Consider the following 10,270-nt stretch of genomic DNA (forward strand, 5'->3'; position numbering starts at 1 on the left):
GTGCAGCATAGCCAGTACGCGTATTTCAGCAGTAGGAGAGCGGTGGTCTATCTAAGCCCTATGTTAACTATGTACAATTGTCAAACAAAAATTACTACACCTATCTGAACGCACAAAACCGTTCACAAACGCGAAACTATATAAAAATTTACAAGAAAAAGTGAACGGTATCGAAACAGCGGTGAGCATAAATTTTCGTAAACAATACACTCTACGGAGAGAGTACGCACGAAAGGGTATATTTCCACCCAGTGCTAAATTGTTACCCTGACGGGTTACAGTTTCAGATCCAAAAATACAGCAAATATAGTCTCTTTAACCTCGATTTTCTCTTTCCATTTTGCTAACACTAGATTCAAAGCGGTTTCGCAAGAGTGTCCCTCTCGGTATCCCGATTGCTCCGGAATTAGCAAATTATTATTATTCAAATAACTCATTAGCTGGTCCTTAACAACAAGTTCTAAAATTTTCTCTAATGTGTGCAACATGTTAATGGGGCGGTACTCTTCGGCTTTATCCGTCCCAGTAACTTTGGGAATGGGAATCACAAGTGTCTCCTTCCAAACTGTCGGCACGTGCCCAGTTTGTAGCGATTCATTTACAAGATCCAGCAGATCGTGTCCGATGACATGAAAGCAATCCTGTATCACTTTTGCATTGACATTATCGATACCAGCCGATTTTCCCAAAGAAAAACAAATATCTTTCAACTGTTCAAAAGTGATTGGGTGAAATCCGTCAAATCTACAGTTAGTATTAATCGGCTGTGTTATTTCCACAGGTTCACTGACCAGCTCAATACTTTGATTGATCAGTTGGACACTGTTAACGAAATAACTGTTCAATTTTTCAGCTATTATTTGTTCAGATTGTTCTTCTATCCCGTTAAAAGTTATGGACTGCGAGGAACTACGTTTAGGTTTAATTAAATTCTTTAGGATTTTCCATAACTCTTTGCTGTTGTTTTGATGTTGATCGATCTTCCTTTGAATATATTCACATTTGGTCTTCTTCAAGGCCCGTGAATAAATATTTCGCGCGTGTGTGTACACATTCCAAAGACGTTCACTATTAGTTCTGCAAAATTTCTTGTACTTTTTATCCCGTTACGTTTAAGGCGCAAAAGATCTAAAGAGTACCAGCTGTTCGAGTTATTTGAATTAACAAACTTTTGGGAAACTAAACTATTTGTACACTCTTTTAACACGTTAGTTAGAACAGCTGCCTTGTTATCCAAATTTCCATTCAATTCCGTAAAATCCATGCTTCTTGAAACCAGTTGAGACATAGCTTGTTTCGAATATGTTTTCCAGCACTTGATTTTAACTGTATCCTCTTCACGGTTAGGTTCATTCTCCAGTAAAATTGAAATTGTCTCATGGTCTGAAATTTTACAATCGGCCTCTACATACGAATGAACCCCATCAAAATTGGAATACACGTGATCTATCAATGTTCTACTTTGTCTGGAAATTCTTGTAAACTCACTAACCGTTTGCTTGAAATTGAAAAACTCTGCCAACTGCTTCAACTGATTCGAATTTTGATCATTGAGCCAATCAATATTGAAATCGCCCGAAATTACATTAAGTTTACTTAAGTCAACGAAATTCTCCCACCAGTTTTCTAAAATTTCTAAAAACCGTCGATCGCTTGAACTAGGAGAATGGTATACTACTGCAAAATTTCCCATCTGCATGCCTCTTTCAACTGATATACCCAAGAACCAATTATTATCAACTGCTTCGTTTAACCTAGTTATCCTCTAGGGAGAGATATGCGGAGGAAAAAAAAGGCAAACTAGCAACGGTAAATATCGCGATAAAAAACTAGCATCACTTATTGCGAACCAAGTTTTGCGTGACTTTATTATCATAACGTTTATTTTAAAAATAAGAAATGAAGTGCATTGGAAAATTTTGTGCGAATCGGCCTTGTAATTACGCTCTAATAGCTGAAATAAGTTTTTTTTTCGGTACCCGAAGGATGCTGCATTACGCGATAAATGGGTTGAATTTTTCGAGTTCCGGCGTTCCCGTTGCTGGATTCTTTGCGGCTATGTAGCGCAAGTATTATTCAAACAAAAATCAGTAAATATGTATATAATAAGAAGAGAATACTGCAAAGAAAAACTCCGTTCCTGTGTATTCGCACGTTACGCAGTTATAGGAGCTTAAGAAAAACAAAAAAGCAAACTTTTGATGATGGATCTATTTCCCGCAGAAAACCATTCTTGACTTTATCGAACAACGTAAGCAAGAAGATAGATTAGATGCATAAAATATACCATGCGGTAGCTTTCGGACAAAAAATCATCTCTTCAGATCAATCAAAAGCAACACTGCCAGCAACGCAACCATCTGGAAAAAATCAGATAGAAGGTATTACCGACGATTCCGCCGGGAATCCTACCTTTTGATATAGGTTGGTTACCCTAATTGAACAGCATTATTCTTGTCAGGAAAGTTCAACTTACAATAGCGCCTATTTATAATTTGTTGTCTAATGTTTATCAACAAAAATAAAAAAATAACATTACTATCCAAAAATATTGCACCAATGCAGTCAAATAATGATCGACTGGCTCAAAATGTTGACAGTAAGCTGGCTCAAGATGGCGTCTTCGCATATCTCTCCCTAGAGGATAACTAGTTTAACCGAACGTTGAATTTAATCGATTCTTTGGCGTAAATAGCAACTCCACCGGTATGTCTGGAATGAGATAGGCAAAAAGCAACTTTATAACCCGGAATGCTATACTGATCAAATGCATCAGCATCAACAATATGTGTTTCTGATATTAAAACCAACAATGGACGTTTGTTTTCTACAAGATGTCGCATTGCGACAAAGTTTGTAGATAACCCAGCTATATTTAAATACAATATTTCAGACAACCTCTCGTTTGTTAGTTGCTATTCACTTGACCAAACGTTGCTTTTTTTCAATTCTAGCAGTCTCCGATATACTGAACACTGCTTACTAAATGCCGCATGATTTACGTCCAAATTCATTTTACGTTCATTATTCTTTTTAATACAATTAACGCATTTAAAATCCGTTGACGAGCATTCAGATGTTCTATGTGCTCCATTACATCTGGAGCATGTTTCTTTATTCACGCATCCCGTGCTCTTATGACCATATTCTCCACAGTTGAAACAGCGCAGCACGTTAAAGGCCTCAAAAACAGAACACCTATCCCAACCAATGTTTACCGCACGGGCTGACATCAGGCTGCTATGAGTGTCCTTATCAACTTCAATTAAAACATTGTATTTGTTATATTTGAAGCGTGGATTTTGGAAATTGGCAACAACTTTAACATATTCAAACGAAATACCCTCATTCTGACTCTTCAATAAGTCAATGAAGACTTCTTCAGAGTATCGATCACTCATCCCCATTATTTTTATCTTCGGTTTACCGGGTATCGGTATAACAGCATTATACTTTTCACCCAGATTGCTTACAATGTTTTCTTTCACCGACTCAATATTATCCCGAGTTGCACACTCCACAATAATCGAGCCATCTTTACGGTTTTAAAGTTGCTAATTTTGTGCACCTTTGGATCTAATTTATTTTTTAATTCATTCCTCGTGTCGTCACTCGATTGCAACGGCTCGACTGGTTTAATCACAATGACCGGGCGAGCCTTACGTTTCGTTTGACTTCTAGTTCTAATTTTATTCGTCCCTGTAGCTCCCGACAAAACATTCGCATAAGTAATTCTACTATTTTTATCAAAAACCTCGTCATTATTTCCATCATCGTCTATTTCAATTAACATCGGTTCATCTTCTTTATTCGTCAAAATTTTTCGTTTTCTACTGGGATTCCCGTCCGATTCAGAATGAACCTTCGTATTACTAAAATTCCTCTTTCTGTTCATTCCAACTAATTCAATTTCACGCTTAACATTTTCATTAAAACAACTTTTAAAATCTTCCAACTTTTTGGCAACACTGTTTTCCAAGCCAGCCAATTTACTCTCGAGAGAGTTGTTGAAAGACCTGATCAGTTTTTCTATTCCGTTTTCTACTGCGATGTTTATCTGTGCATCGATGTTTTTTCGGGCATCAGTGAGAGATTCAGAAATGGAAGCGAATTGTTCCATTTTCTTATCCAACTCAATGATTATCGAACTGACATCCTGCACACCAGAAGACTGGGTTGATAAACATTTTGCACATTTGTAGCAAAGACTTGCATTATCAGCCACCCAATTTACCATGGCCTTTGTTAACCCGGAACATTTTTGATGGTATTTATCGCCGCAAAAAAGGCATAGTACAAGACCTTCGGCGAGACTCACCGTGCCCGTACACCTTGCACACAGGCCACTCATTATAGGCAAATTAAACAACAGCTGGAGAAGCGGGACAAAACAAAAAAATATAACACTGCGTCACCTCGCTGCTGGGAAACGTACAAAGCCAGCCGATGCAGCGAAATGAAATCCGAAAATCACAGAACAATAATAGTCTGTATGACTACACACTATACCTATCTGAATGATATTCCGATTAGCGATTAGCGCCCACAAAGTTTTCAACGAATAGCAAAGTATTTCTCACAAATTTAAGCGATTGCTTCCTGCACTATGTACACACAAGTTACCATATTCACTTTCACAAAAGCAGGATACACTGGATGAAGGGCGCACTACTTACTATTTGCCCCATCATCCTGTGTTTAAAGAGTCTAGCTCAACGACCAAGGTACGGGTAGTGTTCGATGGATCAGCGAAAACCACCACAAGTCACTCGCTCAACGACACTCTACTTACGGGTCCAGTAATTCAGGACGATCTGCTGGACATCCGTTTTCGCAAGCACGCCGTCGCGTTAGTTGCAGATGTGGCCAAAATGTATAGGCAGGTACGCATTCACCCGGAGGACGCGTCGCTTCAACGGATCCTGTGGCACTTCGATCAGGCTGAACCGATCAAGGTGTACGAGCTACAGACGGTCACTTACGGTTTAGCGCCATCATCTTTCCTTGCCACTCGCGTACTTAAACAGCTTGCCATAGACGCCGGTGACAAATACGAGTACGCTGGTCCTGCTGTAAAGAAAGATTTCTATATGGACGATTTTCTTTCCGGAGCGGAATCGATTTCGAAGGCGAAACGTTTGCAAAGCGAAGTTCAATCCCTTATGGCTGAAGGCGGATTCGATTTGCGGAAGTGGAGCTCTAATCAACCGGAGGCTTTAGCCGACTTACCTTCCACAGCTCTAGAGGAGCAATCCACGCTACATTTCGATGCAGAAACAAAGGTGAAGACGCTTGGAGTAGTGTGGGAGACAGGAACGGACCAACTGTGTGTTGAGATACGAGCAACGGAATATGACGATCAATGGACAAAAAGGAAGATATTTTCGGAAATTGCGCAATTGTACGACCCGCTTGGTATCGTGTCACCTGTGATTGCTTGGGCAAAAATTCGGATGCAACACCTCTGGTCAGTTAACGTCGACTGGGATGATCCGATTCCCCGCGAGATCGAATCTAAATGGAATGATTTCCATTCACAGCTGCCTCTACTAAAGCAATACAAAGTTCCCCGTTATATATTTTCATCGCAAGCTACAACGGATCAGTTCCATGTTTTCTGCGACGCATCTGAAGTAGGCTACGGAGCATGTATTTACGCTCGCTCAGCCAGCAAGGAAGGTAAAGCTCAAATCCAGCTCATTGCGGCAAAATCAAGAGTCGCGCCAATCAAACGTCTTAGTTTACCGCGCCTTGAGCTGTGTGCTGCATTATTGGGTGCCAAACTCTATACTAGAGTATCCGCAGCGCTGGGGATGGAGGGAAATCCTTGCTGGTTCTGGTCGGACTCGATGGTCACGTTGCACTGGATCGCAGCACCACCAAACACTTGGCAAACGTTTGTGGGCAATCGCTCATCGGAAATCCAGCTGCTGACACACGGACACCCCTGGTACCACGTGAATGGTACGGATAATCCGGCGGATCACGTTTCGCGTGGTATGCTGCCGGCAGTTTTCATCGTCAACGTTCTTTGGAGGAGTGGTCCCGGATGGCTAGCAGACGAAGTGGATAAATGGCCAAAACATGCAAACCCTCTTCTTCCAAACGAGGACATCCTGGAACGAAAGAAAACGGTTTTAGTGGTTCAGTCAACGTCGCAGGAAAACCCGTTATTTGACGTTATTTGACGAGCAAATAGCTGTCCGTTGATGAATTTAAGCCACCAACATTCTGGTAGTAAACCTCGATGTTGTTGGAGGACGGATCGGGTACAGCAGAGAGCGAAGCCATGTTGCCGTGTAGGAAGATCCTTTCGTCAATCCCACGAACAGTATCGGAACGGTTCACGGTCGCCTGGTCGACTGTGGTGAGGGACTCGAGGCATCCCGAATCAACTGCGTCGCGCCCCAAAATACGACTATCGTCGTCGTCGAGAGAAATGGTTGGCATCTGATAACAAGATGTCGTAGCAAAAGGCAAAAAACTGGAAGCGAAGAATACATCAGCGCTTGAAGTGTTCGGAACAGATGTATACTTGCCATTTGCGGCAGGTTGGAAGACCCTTTCACCCATCCCACACACAGGACGGGGACGACTGATGATCGCTGGCTGCAAGTGCTCGACTGTGGCGGGGGGATCGAGGGCTTCCATAGTGCGAACTGCGGTGCGTCCCAGTATGCGTTGGAACCCGATGGCGAAATGCGGAGAGCAGGAACGGGGTGGTAGCAGCTTGCGGCGAGAATCGTACGATGAGCTAGAAGCGTGAATCGGTTCAACCGTTGTATCGTTACAATTTTTATAATACTTGCCGAGAAAGGCGGCTTGGAAGACCCTTTCCCCACCCACACATACAGGACCGGGACGACTGATGAACGCTGGCGGCAAGGGCTCGACTGTAGCGGGGGGATCGAGGGCTTCCATAGTACCAACTGCGTTGCATACCAGTATGCGATCGGCATCGATACTCCTTCACAAGGGCGGTGTGGCTTGGTATAGTGGCATGGCCAATCGTTGCGGAGTCCTCTGCAGGACCATTGATGGGCCGGGTTGCATTAGAGAGGTACATGCTTCTTCTGGAGGCGGTGGAAAATCAGTCGGCGGGCTCCAAATGTTCTGGGTACGGCTGTCTTCAAATTCCCTGAACAGTATGCCTTGCGGCCATGTGTCAGGATTAAGAGCTGCATCACGGTACTTTGGGTGAACTCCAACTTTGAAGGATATGAAGTTCAACGTACTGACGTCTATGCCTTTTTTAACAAGCGGAATAACCTTTATCTCCTCATTGCAATTTAGTCCTTCTTTAGACTTTTTTTTCGACATTCTCTTTGCTAACGCTAGGATGAAAGCGGGAAAGATATATCCAGAGCAACGGCGCGGGAGGTGGAACCGTAACAATGTTGCTATTATCGACTAGCTTTCGACCACCAATTAGAATATTGCTCGGATCAGGGCCATCCTCGCGACGACGTTTCTGAGGTGGTCGAGAGGTACCGGAGTTTGGCCGGACTGGTGTAGCTGTTGAAACCTTTCTAGCCAGGCCTTTGAAAGGCGGCTGTCAAGACAGCGAAGTCCTCTCTGGTAAAAACAATCGGCTGCCGAAAACTTTCATACGAGGACATGGTCACTGTTCTCTACCAGATCGAGGCAAACATGAACACTCGCCCACTAACGCCACTATCCGACGACCCGACCGAATTAGACGCACTAACACCCGGCCATTTCCAGACTGGCGGTCCACTTTTAACCCTTCCGGACCCTCAGTACACCGAAATACCAACAAACCGATTGCGGCACTATCAGCAGTTGCAACAACTGATTCAGCATCACTGGCAACGTTGGCGGAAGGAATATCTTACCGAGCTCAATCAGCAGTGGCAGAAATCCAGTTCTCCGGTGGACATCCGTGTTGGCCAAATGGTATTGCTGCAGGAGGATGGAAAGGCTTCCGTCGCTTGGCCACTAGCAAGGATCGAAGCAGTTCAACCCGGCGATGATGACATCATTCGTGTTGCAACCATCAAAACAAGAAGTGGAACATACATACGACCGATTCGCAGATTGTTCCCACTTTCTTTCGACCAGCAATTGGCGGTGCAGCAACAGCAACGAGCAGCAACTAAAAGTGAAGAAAAGCTGTTAGAAAATTAATCATACTTACCAGTTTTTTCGATGATCCAATATATGTAAATTAGACTTAGCTAATTTAGGTGGCCGGTAATGTTGACGTTTCACACTAGCACTGATCTCAACACAGCATAGCTGTATGATTGACAGATGAGACGAATAAGCGTGTCGTTCTCACTGGTTAATACATATGTGTATAAACTTAACGAAAGAAGTGAGAGACATTGAAGAGAGGAGAGATGGGGATAAAATGATGAGAGGAGAAATTAATGTTTCGAGAGAAGTCTCCAGCATATGTTTTTTGTAACTTTCTGTGTATGTGGTATGAGTTTAAAATTATCGTCATTCGTAATCAGCCTTCATAGCGATAGGATCGGTCGCCGTCCGTAGTGACGTGTAAAGTATTGTACTTAGTCTGTAATATTATGTAGTGAAAGTATAGTTTATAGTGAAATATACGTGTAAAGTAATAAATGTTGAGTAGTGTCAGGAAATAAAGTGTTTGATGTGTAATGTGTTATGTGTGTATTACATAAGTTCCGAACTGGCACAGTGACGCTATCTGCGCAAGGGTAGTCCAACTAAATTTACGATTGGACACGGAAAAATCGGGTACGGACTAAAACCACGGAGGAACGCTATTTGGTAAGGGTCACAATACGAACTAATAATAAAGCATATTACATTTGGTTGAAATTCCAAACTACAACAAACAATGCATTCATTATAGTTAGAAAACTTTTACTTTTATATTTTAACTTATGCCACCCAAGGGTATCAAAGAGCTCTTTGGGCCCGACTACACCATACTTTTCAGATCCCTAGGGACCTATACCAAATATCTAAATACTTGTTATTTTATTTGTACTGCGCCGACAAATTCTCTGGTCAGTTCTTATGAACGATTTCTACATGCAAAGAAAAAGCACTGTACCTTATGCCACCCAAGGGTATCAAATAGCTCTTTGGGCCCGACTAAACTATACTTTTCAGATCTCTAGGGACCTATATTAAACATCTAAATACTTTGTAACATGTCACCCTGTCCCATAATTAAAATTAATAAATAAAAAAATATAAATTTGTATTTGAGTTTGTTTGATAGGAGTTAGGTGTAGAATTGTTTAATTAAATTAACTGCCAATTCAAACACTACCGCCATCAAACCGTTCGAGTGCGATCATCAGCTACCAAAGCCGGAAAACACACAACGCTCACAAAGATCGCAGTTGATCATATTGGGGGCTCGAGATCAGCTTGCGGGATAGATTCGCTCTCTTTGGCTCCAACTGTTGATCAAGCCACACGTGCTGCCGAAATATCGTTGAGTGAGTCAAAGTAAAACCGATATAATAGTGTAGAAGTCATTGAAACCCTTTTGGGGATCAAGCCGTTTTCGCCCGATCCGAGTGTAGAAAAGTGTGACCGTTTAAGCGATAAATTTCCGGGGGTTGGTAACGACAAGGTCACAGCAGTTAAAGGTGTAAAAACCTATTGTCTATCGGGTCCCGCAAAATCCCACCATCCCGAGCTCGGGTTAAACTTCTGGCGCGCGCGTGTGAAATACCACCTTAAGCGAACCCACCACAAGTGTGGTGTCACCGTGAAAAACTGTGGCCGTGTTACGGATACCGGACTTTTCCCGCGCCAAGCCACCTGGAAGTTCACTGGAGAAGAGCACCCGTGAGTGTCCGAGCGTGATTGCGTGCTCGGAGAGAACAGCGGTTCCACGTCCAATGGCAGGTTAACTCTCCCAAGAGCTAGTTTAGGCAGCCCTCGAGAGAGTCAAAGGTGAGTCTGCATGCTCATAGGTAAGCGAACCCTAACTTACAACTTGGTAGTTCATTTCTACTGCGCCGACAAATTCCCTGGTCACTTCTTATGAACGATTTCTACATGCAATTGGAAAAGCATTTTACCTTATGCCACCCAAGGGTTTCAAAGAGCTCTTTGGGCCCGACTGCACCATACTTTTCAGATCCCTAGGTATCTATACTAAATATCTAAACACTTGGTATTTCATTTCTACTGCGCCGACAAATTCCCTGGTCACTTCTTATGAACGATTTCTACATGCAATTGGAAAAGCATTTTACCTTATGCCACCCAAGGGTATCAAAGAGCTCTTTGGGCCCGACTACACCAT

General features: G+C 42.7%; 2 protein-coding genes across 2 annotated transcripts; both read left to right on the forward strand.

The window, feature by feature from the left end:
* Window positions 1-4,136: 4,136 nt before the first annotated feature.
* Window positions 4,137-6,188, forward strand: LOC131687828 (uncharacterized). Its single transcript, XM_058971916.1, has 2 exons — window positions 4,137-4,175; window positions 4,647-6,188. The coding sequence occupies exons 1-2, from the start codon at window positions 4,137-4,139 to the stop codon at window positions 6,186-6,188; spliced, it is 1,581 nt and encodes a 526-aa protein (XP_058827899.1).
* A 1,429-nt stretch (window positions 6,189-7,617) lies between these two features.
* Window positions 7,618-8,148, forward strand: LOC131687834 (uncharacterized). Its single transcript, XM_058971923.1, has one exon. It carries the CDS (start codon window positions 7,618-7,620, stop codon window positions 8,146-8,148), a length of 531 nt encoding a protein of 176 aa, XP_058827906.1.
* Window positions 8,149-10,270: the final 2,122 nt, after the last annotated feature.

The sequence above is a fragment of the Topomyia yanbarensis genome, chromosome 3 (genome assembly GCF_030247195.1).
Source record: "Topomyia yanbarensis strain Yona2022 chromosome 3, ASM3024719v1, whole genome shotgun sequence".
Taxonomy (NCBI): Eukaryota; Metazoa; Arthropoda; class Insecta; order Diptera; family Culicidae; genus Topomyia; species Topomyia yanbarensis.